We start from the raw sequence: 18937 nt of genomic DNA, 5'->3' as shown, positions 1-18937 counted from the left end.
CAGATTGAACTGACTATGGCCGAGTATTACAGGGGCCTGGGTCAGTGTTAGAGGACAGGAGAAGAATTGCAGGTTCTGAGGGAAGGGTGGCAACTTGCAGGCACTTGTTAACTCATTATATGAGCTATACTGTGCATGATTCATCTTTTCTAATGTGCTTCACAGTCTCTGGACAGGATTCGAACCTGTGTTGCTCTGCACTGTTTTGTTTTGCTTCTCGAGGCTGTGATATGATTTATTATGAAGGCTTCGGGATTCGAAACTTTGTTGCTCTTTCCAAGACCAGCTCTGCTGTTCTCCGTGACCCAAATAAGAGGATATATTGTAATGTATGATTTGCACAATATACACAATTTTGGGCCAGCTCGTTTGATATGTATAACTAATGCATTTTTTAAAGATTTTATTATGATGATCTTAATTTTGCATAGTGTTAAAGGTTCCCTGTGAGCCAATTGACACTTGATAAATAAATATTAATTAAAAAAAATGTCATGTAAAAAGATATTGTATAGTGCACCTCTGCCATTTTGGTGTTTTTTCTTCCATGTGGCCCTGTGAGAAAAAAAAGCACATCTGCAACCACCGAATCCATGATACCGAACAATGGGAGTGCGGGACACCCCCTACCCAGGGTCCCCTTTTCGTTATTATGGGATTCTCTATTTTTGTTCCTTCCGAATGCGCAGTGAACACGCATTCTGCATTCGTTTTTGTTATTTCCACGCAATACGCCCAAGCTGGGACTGTAAGAGGGTAGGACCTGAGTTCAGGCTCTGGCCTACAGGGCAGCAGCACTGCGTGAAGGGCCTTCTCTTCTGGCTAGTGTGGGCCGTTTTTGTGGGCCAATGTGGGCCAATTTCGTGAGTTAGTGCACTCTACAGCGGGTAGTTTTGAACAATGTTATCGGCCCAATGTTCATTAAAGTTTTGTGAATGGAGGATAGCACAGGGGCAACGCGCTGTTCTTGTAAACAAGATCACGCAGAACAACAGAGGTTTGAATCCTGGATCCATGCTTAGAAACCGAGCTCTTGTGTGGTGTAATGTGCATTATAAAAAATAAAGTTCTCTATTTGTCAGAAATATTATGGAAAATGTGTCTTATGTACTAATCAAACAATTTGTGGCAACATGTACTGAAAAACAATTGGTGACTACCGCTGCCTGGGCCCATTTTTGTGTCCCACTGACTTGGAGTAATTACAATAGACAATAATTGAGTGCTAGCAGATACCAGAGATTGGATCAATCTCTCAGAAGTATAAGAATAGTTCTGCTTATCCTTCCCCTCGAAAATGACCCAGAATGTTGAAAAGGGTATGCAGTCTTTATATCGAATATTCTACGCAGAATTATTATATATATGGAATATTTTATAATGGAAACCTTTATGGAGAAATCACTTAGGGGTGGGTTAAAGGGTTAAATATTGTGGGGAAAAGGGGTGGGTGGTGTTTTAGGGGCGGGAAACGGGTGTTTGGGGGGAACCCCCACCCCAAAAAGTGCATTCTACATAAAGATTGTTGTTGTAAAAGTCTCCATATATAATCATTCTTTATAAAGTATTTCGATATACAGACATGTAATTGTTGAAAAGAACAGCGAATGGTCATTCCGATCAATACATTCTCACTCGGGAGAGAGAGAGTATTAAGCGGTGCAGATGATACAATCTGACATGTTTCCTTTTTTGGGTGTAGGAAAGTTGCACAACTGGGGTAAACCGCAAAATTATTAAGTAGGTGGGAATGTTTTTATGAGTAGGTATGCCAGTGCAAATTAAAATGGCCAATAAAGAATGTTCCATCTGCATACATGCAAGCATGCTAGAGGAAATCCACATGTCCCCCAAAGTAAGTTTCTGCATTGCCAGGAGAATGATCCAGGGCACAGACATTAACTGGAGATGGACAGGATAAAGACACACACAGGTCCATGAATTCTAAAGATCAAATACAATTTTCATCAGTCAGGGGCCTTTATATAAGAATTTGTGGGGTTGCATCTCTTTTATTAATTGGACATAGTATGACCTGATCTGATGAGCAGAGAAGGCAGTTTATAGGAAATGAGGATATCGCTAAATGTTGAAAACAAGCGTTGATGGACTAAGAGCAGATTCATGGACTAGCTAACATCAGACCTTATAGAGAGGTAACAAAAAAAACTGCTGTTCCCAAGAAATATCTTGAACTAATGGTGTCACTTCACCTAAGAAAGTAGACTTTGACTATGTTGGAAGATTCCCAGCAGTAAGTCTATTTCTGGTGTTTTTCACGATTCACCAGCACCATGAGTGCTTTGGTGAGAGCACGCGGTGGAAGGTCAGTTGGAATGAGTTTGAATTCATGTATTCCCTCTGCTAGGAGACTAGCCATTACTACTGAGGATGACTCAGCTGAATCCTCTTTCCATTCCTTTAAAGGATTAATATGGTAGATTTGTGTTTTGGTTCGCCTATCATGTTGGACAACTCAGTAGTTATATTGGCCAGTTTGTTCCAGGACCTCATACTGCCCGTGCCACCTTGATAACATATTACGCTCAGAGATTGGTAATAGAACTAGAACTTTTTTAGAAGGATCTTGTCAGAACTTTGAGATTATACTGTGCCTTCCGATGTTCTTGAGTCTTGGCTAAATTTGAGTGGACCATTTCCGCTTCTCTTTAATTCTCAGAGAAAAGCATCATTAAAAAGTAACTGGAAGTCAACAAGACTACATTTCCCAGAGACCTCTGCTGGATGAGTCCTTTAATCAAACAAAATAAACAAATGACTGTCTTCTCCAATCACAGCCCATCTTCCCATTTAATGTCCATCCAAACTAAGCTACTTCCTCTTTCTTTGAGGCAACTTCCTCTGCATCCTTTCAAACAAATGTCAGAACTTTAACTCTTGTCATCGGAACCTGATGAAATCTTGCTTCTTAACGGTCGGCGCTGTAATACTGCTCCTGTTTCCCGGCATTAAGCCCTGCTATGTTGTCCTCGCCTCCGTTCCTACAATGAAGCCAATAAATCGTAATTAATTGCGCCCTATGCTCTTTTATATCTACATTCAGTCTCTTGTCTGTCTTATCTGCTCCTTCCGCCTCAGGTGCTATCCATCGGCCGATTACACCCAAATCCTGGTTTGCTTAGATCTTAACCAGGCGGAGGTGTCGTCGTGCTTGCGACCGTGCCTGACTGCCGGGGCGGGGTGGATGAACAGCAAAGATTAATGGGACAACGCGGGGGTCTTGGTGGTGTGCTCTCCTCATAATCCAACACTCTGGACTCTGTCTTTTTGGCCTGCTACTCTTAGTGACTTTCCTATGCCAGTGACGGTTGTTAAGAATCTTGGGGTGACTCGATCTTCAACACTTTCGATGGCCTCACAGGTTGGTGCAGTTTGTAAGGCTGGTCACATCCACCTCAGGATATTGAACAACATTCTACCATTCTTACCTTGTCACCTGCGACCTCTGGTAGTGGCCTCACTAATTTTGAGCCAAATAGCATAGTGTAATGCCCTGTTTTTGGCTCAACCGATGGGGCTCATCCATCGGATGCAGGTGCTGCAAATTCTGGTGGCCTGAGTGGCTACCAACTCACCCTATGGCACCCATATGATACCGGTTTTGTGTGCTCTCCACTGGCTCTTATTGGCTAGAGGAGTGGAATTCAAGGCTCTTTGCCTAGTCCACCGGGCTTACTATCATCAGGGGCTGGACTATCTGCATGGCGAGTTTGCCCCCCTACCTTCCAGATCGAGCCCTGCGTTATGGTAGTGCTTGCTTAGTCCTGGTGCCTAGATTCAACCTTTACAGGGTGGGGGGAAGAGCATTGACAATTGCTGGCTGCCAGGCTGTGGAATGCACTCCCCCTTGCCATCAGATGTAACTCAAACCATCTGGAATTCAGACATCTTCTGAAGACACTACTCTTCAAGTCCATAAAAGGATTACCGTTCTACTTGTTCCTAGCGCCAAGATGCCCTCGGGCGAACGAGCGCTTTACAAAAACAGTTAACATAGTGTCCTCTCCAGCTTGAGAAATGAATTGCGTGATGAGTTACCCAGTGGTTCAGCATGTTTGCCTATTTATTAGTCATGGGTTGTAAATGCAAAGTATATGTTTGTAGACACCAAATCTCTTTCTCATTTCTTTGAAATAGCTCATGACTTCCTTGACTCTTGTTTTTTAAGGTACACTTTATTTCAGTGACATTCTGGACCAGCGTCGGACTGGCCTCATCGGCCGGTTTTCATCAGCCACCCCCTGGGCCGGTTTTTGGCAGGTGTTTTTGAGTGCATGACTGCATGTGGGTCGGGAACTGGCCTGGCCCTGTGCACTGCAGCATCAAAGCAAGGTAACAACGTGTGTGTGTTTACACGTTGTTACCTTGCTTTGATGATTTTTTTTGCAAATTGTTATTTGCATGCATCCGTCAAGGGCCCAGTCAGCCAGGCCATGGAGAGACACCATGGTAGCACTTTTGTCAATTGTCTCGAGTGTCGAGACAATTGACAAAAAGTGCTACGAATGTGCTATGAATTATCCGTGACTAATTCTAGCACGGTGAGCCAAGCGGGGGCTCGGCTCATGGGCTGAGGCCATAACAAGTACTTTAAGTTGCAAGCAACTTGTGCCTGGGCCGGGTCCTGGGGCTGGGGCTGCAGGGGAAGGGAAGTTAAAAACCAATTAATGCAGACAGCAGCGCCCGCACACAAAGAGTTGGAGGCGCCAGAGAGGTCAATTCCGTGACGTGGGAGTGTTGTCAGTGTCACGTGAATATGGGCCTCTCTTGCTGCCTCACTCAGAGACAGACACAGCCGCGCACACGGTGCAGCAGCAGGGCAGGGCACTGCACTGGCAGGCAGTCTGTGTTGCACTGAGGACAGGTGGACAGGTGCACTGCAGGCAGCCAGGCACTTTGTGCAGCAGGCACTGTTTGTTGCATAAAAAGCAATGAGAAACTGGAAGGCAACCGGATCCTGCAGCAGGTAAGTGTAGGAGAATGGGCTGCACAGCGGATGAGGTTGGGGGCTGGGGAGACACCCCTGGGGGCGTAGGCCAGACCCCTGATACAGCCTGCTACAGTAGTACAGGGTGCTGGGGAACAAAAGACCGGCATTGCAGGGTCGGCGGCCGTCGGCCTTAATGGCCTAGATTCTGCACAGTCAGTCTTTTGTTGCCAGCATATAGACATAGATTCAGAGGCCCTCTTGTTTGATTTGCAGACCTCTCTTTGAGGTTTAGATTATGGATCGTGGATGGAATGGAATTCCTAGGCATTATTTAGTGAAAGTTAAGTGGCCTCCTTCTTGGTGGATAAAAGCACTCCCTGTAGCTCGCCTAATTCTAAATCATTTATCTGGCAGTGTAGGAGATACTTGAACAGTGCAAGGGGAGGTTACCTGCAGTCAAATGAGTCGGTTGTTGAAATAGCCTGGCTAACGGCTATGTAATGGGATACTCAAATGTGTGGCCTGTTGATCTACAGGACTATAAGAATGTCATTCTTAAGAATTACTTTTGTTGTTGGCCTCAGACTACGATTGACTACTCAGCCCATGCATAATGTCATTAAAGGTGAGGAGAATTTAGCCGGCCGTAAGAGTTAGCAATGCATGCTATTATTGCAGTGAGTGACTAGGTTTGGCTGTGCAATAGCTAGATGTCAAGCGGCGTCGTTTTCGCTTGGCAGTGGCCAAAGATGGCTCTTGTGAGTTAGACTGGTATTTCAGTGAAAGTAGACATGCAGGTTAATTGATGCGGGAGGAGTGTAGATGCTGGAAAGACACTGAGTCTAGGCATGCGACTGGAATGCAGCTTGTATGACCAAATGTCATGATGGCTTTGCTGCGAACAGGATGTGCAGGAAAGCAGTGAGACAGTTTTGCTGTGCAATAGATATCTGAGTAGTACACTTGAATTAACCTGGCTATGCATTTGGAGCATGGGTAATACAGGGGCTGGTTTTCATTCAATTTGTAATTTTACGGCGGTGAGTCGTCACGTTGACATACGCGTAGGCTGCTCCCCGGAGGCAAATCTTTGTCATTTGCACGGACGAGTTCACATTTGCACTGTTTCATTCAGCCGGCAGATACCATTTCATGCCAGCATTTGCACTGGCATGAAAAGCCATGTTAGCACAACTGCTGGAGTATTTGTATGGCAAAGAGGAAGGGTGGCAGTTGAAATACAAGTTGCATTTTGCCCCTCCTCTCCCCCATACAAATCAATGAAAATGGGCCGTGAGTGACTTAAGAAAACATGCGCAAAAGCCTTACCCACGGCTTTTGCACATGTTTCCTATGTTACGCTTCCATGAACGTGAGCTCCAACGAGTTAATCTAGATATAAGTTCAGATAATACAAGAAATCAAGATTGATACAAAGAGTTAATCTAGGTTTGCGGGTAATACAATGTCATTCTGTTATGCAATTGAAAAGGGATAATACAGTGAGTTGATACAGTTATGCAGTTTATATGCAAGTAAAAGAGTGACTTGTTCTAGTTATGCAATTGGTAAGTAGATACTAATATAGTGAGCCCATGAAACTAATTGTTGCGCAGGCAACACAATGAGGTAATCAAGCTATGTAGTTAATATGTGATTTATAACTGTGCTTTTGTTGGGCATGTACGCCCTGGGTGTGCAGGTAGACAGAAGGGTAATATAGCTATGCAGTAGCTATAGTAGTGAGTCATTGTAGTAATGTAATTGGTACGAAGCTAACACATACAACATTATCTGCGCATAAGATATGCAGGTAATGCACAGAGTCCCTTTAGCTGTGCATTGGGCATAGTGGTGAGCAGCAGGTAAGAATAACCATGCATATGCTGTGCTGGTATACAACGTGTCATTTAAGTGGTGGGACTGATGGTTACTGAAATTGCACAGGATTTGCTACAAACTAGACTTGCAGCTGAAACAATGAATCAATCTACATATGTAGGTAACACAAGTATGCAATCTAGATATGTAGGTAACACAAATATGCAAAGTAGACATGTAGGTAGCACAATGAGGCACTCTAGGTATGCAGGAAACACAGTGATGCAATCACACAAACCTAGAGTGTACACGTAGCTTATCTTAATGTTGATCACTCAGTTTGTCTAAAGGTGACAGCAGGGGTAGAGCACCAAGTCTTGCAAGTGCCTTAAAATGTCTGCGCCCAATTAAAAGCCTAGCTCTGTCAGTCATGAATGCAGGTGTGGACTTTCCCGGTAGGCCTCTGCACATTGGGCCTCTTTTGGCTGGTACCAACTTTTATTTCCACATTTTCTCATAAGGAAATGATTGGGCTTGTTGAAAAAGTGTAATATGGGGCCCCTTTGAAAATTATTTCCAGGGCCTCTTTTGGTTCCCAGTGAAGTCCACCCATGGTGGGTGTTTTATGTTAATGAGGTTTACAAAGTGCAAAACAATTCCCAAAGCCCTTAAATAAATAATGACCTGGGGATGCAAGTTGCTGCTTGCATGAGCGCAGCTACTCAAAAGTCTGGGACAGGTACTCAATACTGGATTGCATTGGGTTCATTTATGGTGATTTGGGGAATACAGCATGCTCAACACTTCAAAGTTTTTGGGGCGGCTGGTGTTCTGTAGTGTTTACCATACTACTGGATTGTATATATGGTACCGCAATGATACAATGCATTTGTAATGGGAGCATAAAACTACAAGCACCAGAATGCAGAGAAACTCAGGTTGCCCCTTTCCCAGCTGACTTGGGGCATAGTTATGTTATCAAACTGCCATACACCAACAGTCTGTTCTGCATCCTGCTCCAAACCGTAATGTGATCATCGTGATGCTGTGACTCTCAGAGTCGGAGATGAAATATTCCTGCTCATTGCAGCTAAGAATATCATCAATGTTTCGGTGTTAAGTCGGTTGCTCTCTGAGACCATGTGTTCACATTTTTCAGAAGCCAACTGTAATTATACACTGACAAGTTGTCAGTCACACCTGTGTGCTGTGTGAATCACAAACCTGAGACCCCTCATTATCCAATTACAACATCAACATGTTTGGATGCACAAAGCTCACAGTTCTTGCCCGTGGCCTCCCTGGCGCAGTGATGTCTGTTATTAAACGTTACTGCCTCCTCTTTGTCTACAAAGAGGAGGCAGTATTTATACACCCAGGCCCTCTTCTCTTTGCAAGTAATCAGTTAAGTTGTCCAACCCAAAAATGAAGGGATGGAGAAGATACAATGGGTTGCCCCCTCTCTACTCTCTCTCATTCCCTGTATTTATTTATTTATTTATTTATTTATTGAGCAGTTGTTAGGTGATTATACATCTAATACATTGTGTATATTTGTGTAGAGTCAGAAGCAGGGACGTGTGTTCTATGAGTGTAACAGCTCGCTGGAAGTGTGCACAGTGATCAAAACCTTACCCTAACATCCCCAACCTATCCATAACCTCTCGCTAAACCTCATTCTGGTTTCCCTACCCCCCATTCCTAGCAAACCATCATCACCCTAACCCTCCTTCCCTGTTGGGATTGTGGAGCCCTGTATAAGCATCGACATGCAGCAGGTCCCAAAACTGCAGTGTGGGTGGTAGGTTCATGCCACTCCTGCGCCATCGGAGCTGTGGACCCTGTCACAGAACTTGTTATTTTATGAGTTGTGTTGTAATGTAACAGACACTCCATAAGTAGCATTTTCTTAAAGGATTCACAGATGATGGTTTGAGGGCCACTTTTTTTGAGGCAAGGATAGGGCCACTTTTTTGAGGCGAGGTGTGGGCCACTTTTTTGGGGTGAGGGGTGGGCCACTTTTTTTGGGGGATCCGGGCCTATTTCTTGTCCCAGTCTGACCCTGTTCTGGACCCATAACACTACCCTGCCTGTTTATTGATGTTTATTCTTTCCGTTTTTCCCTTATCCATCCTTTCATTTTTTGTTTTGTTTCTGTACAGTGTATGGTCTGTGTTTCTGATGATTTGAAGGAACACACTGATGGACTTACGCCTTCACAAAATACCAAATAAACGTATCAAAGTGCTCTCTAAAATAACTTCACACAGGTGTCTCGTATCACAGTTCATCCCCCAGAGCAGGGCATCTGAATCAGTTATCAGCACATGACAAGCATTACAGACTTCCTCTCAACCAATCAGAATGTTCAGAGTGCAGTCAAAATATATTAGAAAAGATAGAGAAACTTATATAGAGAAAACGTTATGTAACCATAATGCTGGCATATGTAAAACCTGCTCCAATTTAACCGAGTTTGCAATTGAAATGCTGAACATTTGACGACAAGCTTCTGAATACTACAAAATAAAACCACATTTAATTTACTGACTGGGTTTGCCGATGTACTTCTCACTGATGCCTGAGGGCTTGCGCGCTATACAAATCAATAAAAATAAAAATAAAGAAAGAAAGAATATTAAACTATCCTTTTTTTACCTCAAATCCCAAGCTCCAAACCATGTAATTCTGCTTCTATTATGTGCTAATAGCCTTATAGACCTCAGGGGAGGAGAGGTCATTATCGGTTGGCATATAAGTGATACAATAGGGCCATAACTTGGTGGCGGGTCATTATCCCACAATAATGACTCCCTCCTTTAGTTTATAAGGCTATGTAAACAGCTGATGGTTGTGTAGTACATGCAACTCATATTTTCCGGGTACTTCCCTGGTCACAGGCTGTTTTCTCCCTTTCAGGACACATACCACTGGCTCCCCTACTGCAGCACTGTTCTGGTCTTCTGCTTCATCCTGTTCTATGGGATTGGACCGGGTGAGTATCTGCCCAAGTGCATGTGAGCCAATTCTGGTGGGTATATAATTGGGAGTGCCATCGAGAACAATTGTCCCCCTAAGTATAACTATCATTAAAAAATGGTGTAATTTCCTGTTCCCCTCTGTGGTTGTAAAATGGAACATGCACAATCTATTTCAGAAGGGTAGCTCTTGAGTTAAGCGCTTGCCTCTGACACGAGGCGAGCCGACACTTTGGATCCCGGCAAAGCAGACATAACGCATTACCCATCTGCGGTCAATAAATAAAAGTGCCTTTAAATTGGGTAATACTAACTGTGTTTGATATAGCCCTTAGAAGGCAAGGGAAACTGGCAGAAAGGTCTATATATAGAAAAACATGATATGTGAATGTCCTTTTGACAAGGGATGGGCATTGAATATTTGGGTATGAATCCTGAAGGGTGAAGAACTGGCATCACTAGAGATGACAGCTTAAGCAGGAAGCTCTTACTTTATGGTTAAACAAAACCTTGAGAAATACTTTCAAGCCCCCAATATGGCTACCCCCTCCCAAAAAAATGATACACAGTCACGCATGACTAGGCATCTTGGCATATAGGCACACATTGATGTAGTAACCCGGTGGGAGTCCACACACCCCTTGTCTTCTTGGTATTAGTAACCCACCTATTGGTATTGGACTGTACTACACATGTGTGTAGTGTGATTGAGCAGCCAGGCCTATCTCAAGAGAGGTAACTGTGAGCGGTAGAGCTGTAGCAATGAAATGCACCAATACAAGTAGCCAAGTAACACAGTCAAGGTATACGCTAAAATACTTTCCCAGCATCAACACAAAGCTAGTAGATACTCTTTAGAGATGCTTCTTACACACTTCCTAAACCCTAAGGTGACTTCACTAACTAGGACAGTAATGGCATTTATATATCACTAGTACACTTTATACATTCTGTGGTTTTGCAGAACGGAAAGGTGAAGGGAAGGAAAAAGGTTAAACAGGTTCTCAGAGCCTGGGAGCACTAAAATCTTCCAATGAAGTCTATATAAAAACCTTCCCAGCAATAGTTAAAAATAAAGTGATCACCTATGAGGGACAGTAAGTATCAAAGTCAAATTGACTAGAAGAGTCTGCAGGGAGCCAGGACAGCCAAAGTCGATTGGAGCACAGTCTATGGAGATGAGGCACTTCTGAAAGGACATGTGTATATAGAAACAGTTTCACCACTAGCTTCCCTCCTTCCCAACACATAGGCCGTGGAATGTATACTCCATGAATGATAATAACTTTCACTCAGCTGTGTCTAACAATATCAGTTCAGGTTTCAGAAAAGATATTTTAATAAATATACACAACAATATAAAAAATCATGTATTGAAAAAACACATGGGCGCATCACTAAAAAAGAGTAGGAAGGCCTTCTGAGGGCCATTCAAATAATCAGCGTTTGCTTTGAAGAAACATAAGAGGAATTAATCACCACAGAAACCACCTGAAGAGGGTTGTAACAGCCCCCTTTAGTGGGGTGCATCAACATACAACTTTCTGCATTCAGAGGTGTGTGATGTTAGTAACACTGGTGATTGCGGTAATCATGAATACATTTCTATTTATCATGGCACGTCTACACTTAATCCTGTTTCTGGGGATAGAAAGACACATAAGCGGATTGATTCCTGATGGTAATGTGTAGTCACGCCCCGTCTTCAGGACGCTATCAAACATTAGTTCTAAGGTCCATGTGGCTATCTGCACTGGACCATGTGCACCGCCATTTCTGCCTAGAGATGAAAATAAGTGAGGGTAACATAACAAATATTACATGATTAGGCAGGACAAGGGGCTACTAGTTAACCCCCCAGCACTCCACATAAGATGGTGTGTGCTGGACCTACAAAGAGCTAAGGGTGGCAATGAGCTTATTTGAAACAAGTGTGACTGCAGCTGAGATCAGCACAACCCAGCTTGAGGGCAGGGCGGCAAGTTGTGTTCTAGGGCTGCAGGATAGTGACAGGGCGTTCAAAGGTGTGAGCACCGAAACAGCAAGGCTGTGGTAGAAAGAAACACGCTATTGAGTTCCAGGTGGACACATCTAATCTTTAAAGGGATAACTTAAACCCTGGAAAACTTACCCAAACTCTTATCCCACACAAACAGTTATTGATCTCCTAAAAGAAGATTGAAATATCCAAACACTGAAATCAAGGATTCCACGAAGTATATGGAGCAGGAATGAGGTGTGAACCCAACTTTCCAAGCCATATTTTGTTAAGCCACCCCCACTTCAAAACAAGAGACCTTGTGTTAGGCAAAGCTAGTACAAACACTCAGTTTGAATGGAGAGACAGCCACATCGCTGTTTTTCTGACCCTGCCACCTGAAGTGATTAATACAGAGAAAGCCTTTGCTGAAGCCAGAAAATTAGCCTCAGAGTTAAAAAATCAGAACTTTGTATGCCACTTCAGCCTCCTTAGTATGCTTCCACAGGAATCACGAAACCTCTTTGTTGGCAGAAGCTTTAGTTATTTTAGTAGATGTAGTAAAATCATGTATTAAGCGCACACTTATCACCAGTACAAAACCTGTTTCAAGGCACCATACAAAACTAACATTGAATATTAATAGAACATTGTAGTGCATTAAAACAGGAAGTTATTAAAGCACCGCCTTACCCTTTGAATGACTTTAAAAAAATAGAAGGGCAATGGTTAGCTTATATTTCTTGAAAGTCCTCTTAATGGTTGTTCTGGGAGCAGGGGGGGAGAGAAGGGGTGTGGCAGCGTCGTCTTATGAGACAGCATGCCTCGGTGGGAGCATCGCGCTAGATTCTGATGGTCCTTGCCCTGCACCTCCATCCTCAAACGTACTCCCGAGAGGCTGGACCTTAATTAATGACATCAACTTTATTGCAGTGACTAAGATCAGTGTATGGCGTGGTGAGACCAGAACAAGGCTCAGCGTGACTGCGCATGTGTTTGACGCAGGGAGTAGATTCTAGCAAGGAACCTGGGGCTGAGTGGATGCCCTTGCAAGCTGCTGCAATGACGCTTCCGGCCTAAATACGCGAGTGCGTTATTTATCTTGCCACTATGATAACACATATAAATAATACCTTTATTTAAAAATGTCCAGCCTTCCAATCTTTATGCCTGAGTACTATTTGAGTCCACATTAGGGACGAGTTGGTCAATGAACCCTCCATGATATGATAGGTTATTTATAACGCGCTTAATACCCAGAGGTTTCTAAGCACGGACCAGGGGATCGAACCTGTGTTGCTCCGTGTCGTCTTGCTGCCAAGGCGAGCACGTTGCTGCTGAGCTATCCTCCCGAGACTTCTGACTTCACAGCAAGATGCATGGAGCCACCCAGCCACTGCCCTTTATGCCTATTCCTGTGCCATGGATCCACTTATCCGTAGCCAAAAGCTACACTTATTCGAGACATTATAGAAGCAATTGTTGGCACTGGCTTTGCTGCACAGAGGAATACAGCCATGCTGCTCAACGCCCTCAATGGTGGAGGGGCAAGGCATGTTTGCAGGCCTAAAGGCAGAAACCTCCCCAGGATAAGATGATCATTGCACAGTTCATTTGGGGGAGATTAGACAGCTAGCACACCGCTTTACAAATAAAGAGAACATTGTTTAGCACAAAAAAGGTTCTAAAGAAGGACCCAATTAGCTAGCAGACAATTATATTGTGCAATTAAGAAAGCGTGCTGTATTTTGTGACTTTTAAGACCAAACAGATGGCGTGATAAGAGACGTGATGATAGTGCCTACAAACAACCACAAGACTCACAAAAAAGGTGTTCTAGAGAAAGATGTGTCTCCGAGTAAAGTACTACAAATAGCAAAGTTCCTGCAAAAGACAATGCTTCGGCATGTGTACTTAGTAATTTCTGCACTGCTCCTCTGTCTCACTGTAAATCAACATATCGTCTACGTACTGAAGAACTGTGCTTTCTCTCTGTATGTTGCTTAAGTCCATCTGTATCACTCTGTTGAAGATGGATGGTGATTTGCATTACCCTTGTGGCAATCACGGATGCTTCCACTTCTGGTTTCGTTAAATAAAGCTGGTTAGATCTTGTGAGTCTGGGTGTAGTGGCACTGAAAATAATGCATTCTTTAGCTCAATGAGCATGAAACAGGTGGCTTCTGATCGGATGCCACACAAAATTGTTGACTGGTTTGCTGCTTAGGATACTCTGCCTCTACAATGTGGTTAAGAGCTCTTAAATCCTGGATAAAACGCCATGAACCCCCATTGTCCTTGCGCATGGGGTACACTGCTGTGTTGCATGGATATTCTGATGGCACGAGAATGCCTCTCAATGAGGGCATTGTCTCATAAATGCCCTTGTCTGCTTCCTTTGTTAGGAGATACTGCTTTACTCTTGGCAAAATTGCTTGTGGTTTCAGTTTACTCTTCTCCTCCACTATGCTTGTCTCGGGAGGATAACTCAAGGGCAACGTGCTCGCCTTGGAAGCAAGACGACACGGAGCAACACAGGTTCGATCCCCGGGTCCGCACTTAGAAACCTCTGTGTATTAAGCGTGTTATAAATAACCTATCATATCATATCATACCATATGCTCTTTATACACCCCACATCATAAGGACTTAAGCTATCCAGTACCTTGGCCATGTCCTTCTCCCAAAATGAGGGTGGTGCCTCCAGCACCATTGCCATTCTCTATGATACTTCCCTGTAATGAATCTGTAACCAAAATGTTACACTCATTTCAAACACCATATCTAGTTCCTGTTTCTCCTCTCCAAAGAGTTCATCATCTGTCACTGTTGTCAGCCTGCACTCTTCTGCTGCTGCTTTAATTGCTCACCATGCCCTCCCTGTGTCATCCACTGCATGCACTGCGATCCAAACCTCTCTTGCCAACACTGCCTCAATTTCTATGGACACTATCGTCCCTTCTGGTTTGTCCAACTGTCCAAACAGAGACCAGTTTGTCTCTGGTCTGAATAAGTACTTATTTGGAACTTGCCACACCTGCCCTTCAATGCCTGGCATCCGTGCAATTGCAATGTCAGTCCCATATTGAAACATCTCTGGGTCCGTTGGCACCCCCCTCTGTACTGTGTATCCACAATATGCCTGAACGATTTGTTTTAAAGATAACAAGTCTATGCCTGGTGTTGAGCACACTATCACTTGTCTGTGAATGAAATGGTCATGTTTGCACTACTGGATATCATTGAGAAAATCTTCGCTACACTTCTGACGATATTCGAAAAATGGACCAGAGGATCTCCGTGCTCAGACCCTTTCCAAACGGGCTTTTTGAAAAACGCCAGCACTAGCGTTAACATCTTGCTGTTAAGCATAATAAAAAGCAACATCAAGACAGGAGCACCTAGAGTTTTCCTAGCATTTGTGGATCTCTCACAAGCTTTTGATAAAGTGAATCGACAAAAATTGTAGAGCAAACTGAAAGCCTGGAACTGCCCGCCGGAAATACTAGACCCAGTGATGGCCCTGCATACTGACACTAAACTACGGGTGCGGCATAGCAGGCACAGATTGCTGTCAGAGGAAATCAAATCAGAACGAGGTGTCAAACAAGGCTGCCCTATGGCTCCAGCACTTTTCATAGCCTTCTTGGGAGACTTCCAGAACTCTGAAGAGAACGTGAGGTCTTTCCCCCCAAAAATCAGCCAACACTCTATATCACAAATTCTCCACGCAGATGATCTGATCCTATTGGACCAAACACAAATCGGCCTCCAGCGCTAGCTGACCAACTTAGCCAAATATACCGAAGAGAATAACTTAGAGATAAATATATCTAAGACAAAAATCCTGATCATGGAAAAAAAACAAAAAAGAAAATGGAAAAAAGGCACTGGACGCTAAACAACATCAAAATAGAAGTTGTCCCATACTTCAAATATCTGGGCATAATGGTCGACGCATCAGAAAACTAAAAAAAGATGCAGCAGTTTTTGTGGGACAAAGTAAAAACCCTAACAACCCAAACCCGCCAGATAGACAGAAAGTTCGGAAAATTCTCTCTAACACCAGCAATACAATTCTACAAGTCAAAAGTAGTACCCTCGCTGACCTACGGGATGGATGCAACTCTAAATATCCCATCCACACTTTGGCTGAAGCTAGAAGGCCATCTATGGAAAGCTATTCTGGGACTTCCAAAATCAACCGCAACGGCAGCAATCAGGCCCGAACTGCGTCTCCTCTCACTAGCGGCGTCAGTTGAGTTGAATCAAATGCAACTCCTCAGAAAAATCCTAACACCAAACAGCTTACCGATTTACCAGATGATTGGCCTCAAAATCAAAACAGGACGCTGCAGAGCCCTGAACCTTTGGGTACAAAAGCTAAATAGCGAGCGCGAGCTAGAAGTCTTAGCCCGTACGCAAGAAGACCTAATCAACAATCCAGAAAGAGTTAAAACAAAAATAGAAAACCAAGATTGGATCATTACGTGCGAGAAGGCAGCAGCAAATAAACTCTTAAGACACTTACCTCCGAGCACGAGCAAACTAAGAACACCCGTTGCATACTGCTCAAAATTTCCCAACAAAAAATGTCTGAAAATGTTCATGAGAATATGCCTCAACCTTCTCCCAACGCAAGAAATCTGCTCAATCAGAGAAACCACATCCTCAGACAAATGTAGACTGTGCAAAGAGGATTCGACACAGGAATCTATACGGCACCTACTAATGAACTGTCCGGAAACAATGCACCGGCGGGTAGCATATTTATCACCGCTTTTCGGAGAATCAAGCCTAAGAGAAGTAGACACATGGTGGCACCGCCTAATAGTGGAGGAGAAAACAAAATGGACCATAGCAACTGTTAAGATCTTAGAAGCCGGCCTAAAAATGACTTAGGAACCGCCAGCGGAAATGCCACAAGAAGCAACGATCCCAGTAACAATGTCGTGACCTAACATACCGCCCCTCTTTAGGCTACCGCTTCTTACTTTCTACTTTCGACGTCCTTCAAAGAGCCCCAAAGGAACTTGTAAAAATCTTAAAGATTATACACAAGAAAAAAAAAATGGTCATGTTTAGTCTGCTCATCATGTCTTGTCCCAGTATGTTTACAGGTGTCTGTCGAGAGTAAAGTAAAGGTAGTGATAGGTCATGATCTCCTATAGATAGTGAGATGTTTTCAGTAAAAGGAACCACTTCTCGAGCCCCAGAGAATCCTTGAGTATTCATGGCACCGCCTGACAACTTAAAAGTTCCTTCCCTAATGCATGACCTAGTCACCCCAGTATCAACAAGAAAGGAAAAAGATGTCACCTATTGCCACCCCTATTCGAGGTTCCTCCGCAGGATTGGGTGTGATTGACAGAATTGGACACATCAGGTTTGTCTATGGGCTGTCCTATTAAGGCTATATAGATAATCTGTTCCCTGTGAAGGGGTTGTTCCCTACCATGGTAAACTCTGTTGCCACTGTGTCCATGGGCTCTTGCGTATTGTCATCCTATAATTGTGCTAGCTGCTGTGTACTTCCCCTGATTGGTGGTGCCTGTAAATACTGTGGTAATGGTGCTGCCATCTGTGGTGCTTGTTTATCTGTCTGTGACTGTGTGGGGCTTGTGTTTGTGCTTGTGGCATCTGTTGATATGTGCCCTGCATTGGGCCGGTGTTTGTTTGTTCGGTGCATAATAATCTTCTTGTCCCCCCTGATATTGCTGCTGTTGGGTGTCCTGACCCACGTTTGAACTATTATGCTACAACATTTGGTGCTGTTGGCTTAGAAAATCCAAGATGGCGGAAAAGCCCACATTTGCGCCAGAATCCAGGAGAACCGTGCAATTTTGCGCACACCAAAATGGTCGCCTGACCTGCCACCCACCAGTGCAAAGAAAGATGGTTCAGTTCAAAATCTGTTTTTATTAATGTCAAAAATTGCTAAGATCATGGGCCCAAAACCACCAAACAAAAATCCAACTCTGGTTGAGTGTTCTACTTTACTCTACTGCAGATCCACATCAATGCCATGTCAAGCAAAAATCATGTGTCAAACAACTTTATTCGGCCAAAAAAAGGCCATCAAAGTACAACCTACAAATACAGTTCTAAACTAAAAATAGACACTAATACATAATAACAGAAACACAGCAAAGAAGGGACAACTGACCATTGAAAAAGACCGCCCCCCTAATAATGTCCCCCAAACGGATTTGTAAACCAGTGGTCAGGACCCGCCCGCCCCTAACCCCTGGTAGTTCCTAGACCGCCTCGTACCTAAGATGGTCAGGTTTGCCCCTGAGAGGGGCTTGTTGCCAGGGGTGCCCACGGTGTGCCACACAAGGCCATGAATGGGAGATGAACCGGCTGTGATACCACTTTTCCATGACTGCCCAAGGCCATTACACTTTTCCAAGACGGCCCTTGCCATTTGGCTGTCCCCAAAGACTAATTTAACAGTATCCAACTTTCCTGAAGAGTTAGGCAATCTGATACACTCCAACAAACAGCCCCCAGACACAAACACACATTCCCCCACTGTCTGCAGCCAATGAAGACATTTGTTCAAAAGGACATCCCTTGGTTCTTTTGTATCGCTGGATAGTTTTGGAACACCATGAAGGAACACCCTATAACTACTACAGCCTTTACGTAAATGGTGCCCAGACGGAGGCTTAATCAGGCCAGGGATTGGGGCACCAGCCTCCCTCCCCACTGGGCGTGAAGGGCCCTGGACTCTCCTAACGGGTTTCCGCAATGGTGAAGGCACGAACCCCAAGTCTGTACATCTTGAACACTCGCTGGTCTCCCTTCTTTCGGGGGATGCTGAGGGGAGTGCCGCCTCTGGACGACTTCTCAGAGAAGGGGGAGACCTAGACACACAGGCATGGGGCAGTCCAGGGTACGAGGAGTGTGTTCCTTTTACAGAGCCAAGAGTTGGTCGCCCTGGGCCGACCCCAGAAGAACCCAAGCTTTCCCTTCCCACACCTCGTTCCCCCAAGTCCCCCAACAACCCCTTAATCAGGACAAGAAGAAGGTTTTTGACCTCAGCCAACTCAGGGAGCAGGAGGTGACATGGACAATTTAAGGGCTTGGTGGAGACTAAAGAAGGTGGGACTGAAGGGGCGTGTTCTCCTTTATTGGGGAGTTTGGAAGGCCGAAGAGGGCTAGGACAGGACAGAGACCTAGCCCCGAGCATATGCTGGCTCCCAA

At 44.2% G+C, this 18937-nt stretch overlaps 1 protein-coding gene across 1 annotated transcript in view; it reads left to right on the top strand.

The window, feature by feature from the left end:
* The window catches only part of LOC138492614 (solute carrier family 2, facilitated glucose transporter member 11-like), a 217436-nt gene that overhangs the window by 153768 nt on the left and 44731 nt on the right, over positions 1 to 18937 (top strand). The window contains exon 10 of the mRNA XM_069619907.1: positions 9692 to 9767. Within this exon, the coding sequence (XP_069476008.1) occupies positions 9692 to 9767 (76 nt within the window). The remainder of the gene's footprint in view (positions 1 to 9691; positions 9768 to 18937) is intronic.

The sequence above is a fragment of the Ambystoma mexicanum genome, chromosome 10 (assembly GCF_040938575.1).
Source record: "Ambystoma mexicanum isolate Mex_15411 chromosome 10, UKY_AmexF1_1, whole genome shotgun sequence".
Taxonomy (NCBI): Eukaryota; Metazoa; Chordata; class Amphibia; order Caudata; family Ambystomatidae; genus Ambystoma; species Ambystoma mexicanum.
This window is presented reverse-complemented; position numbering and strand designations above follow the sequence as displayed.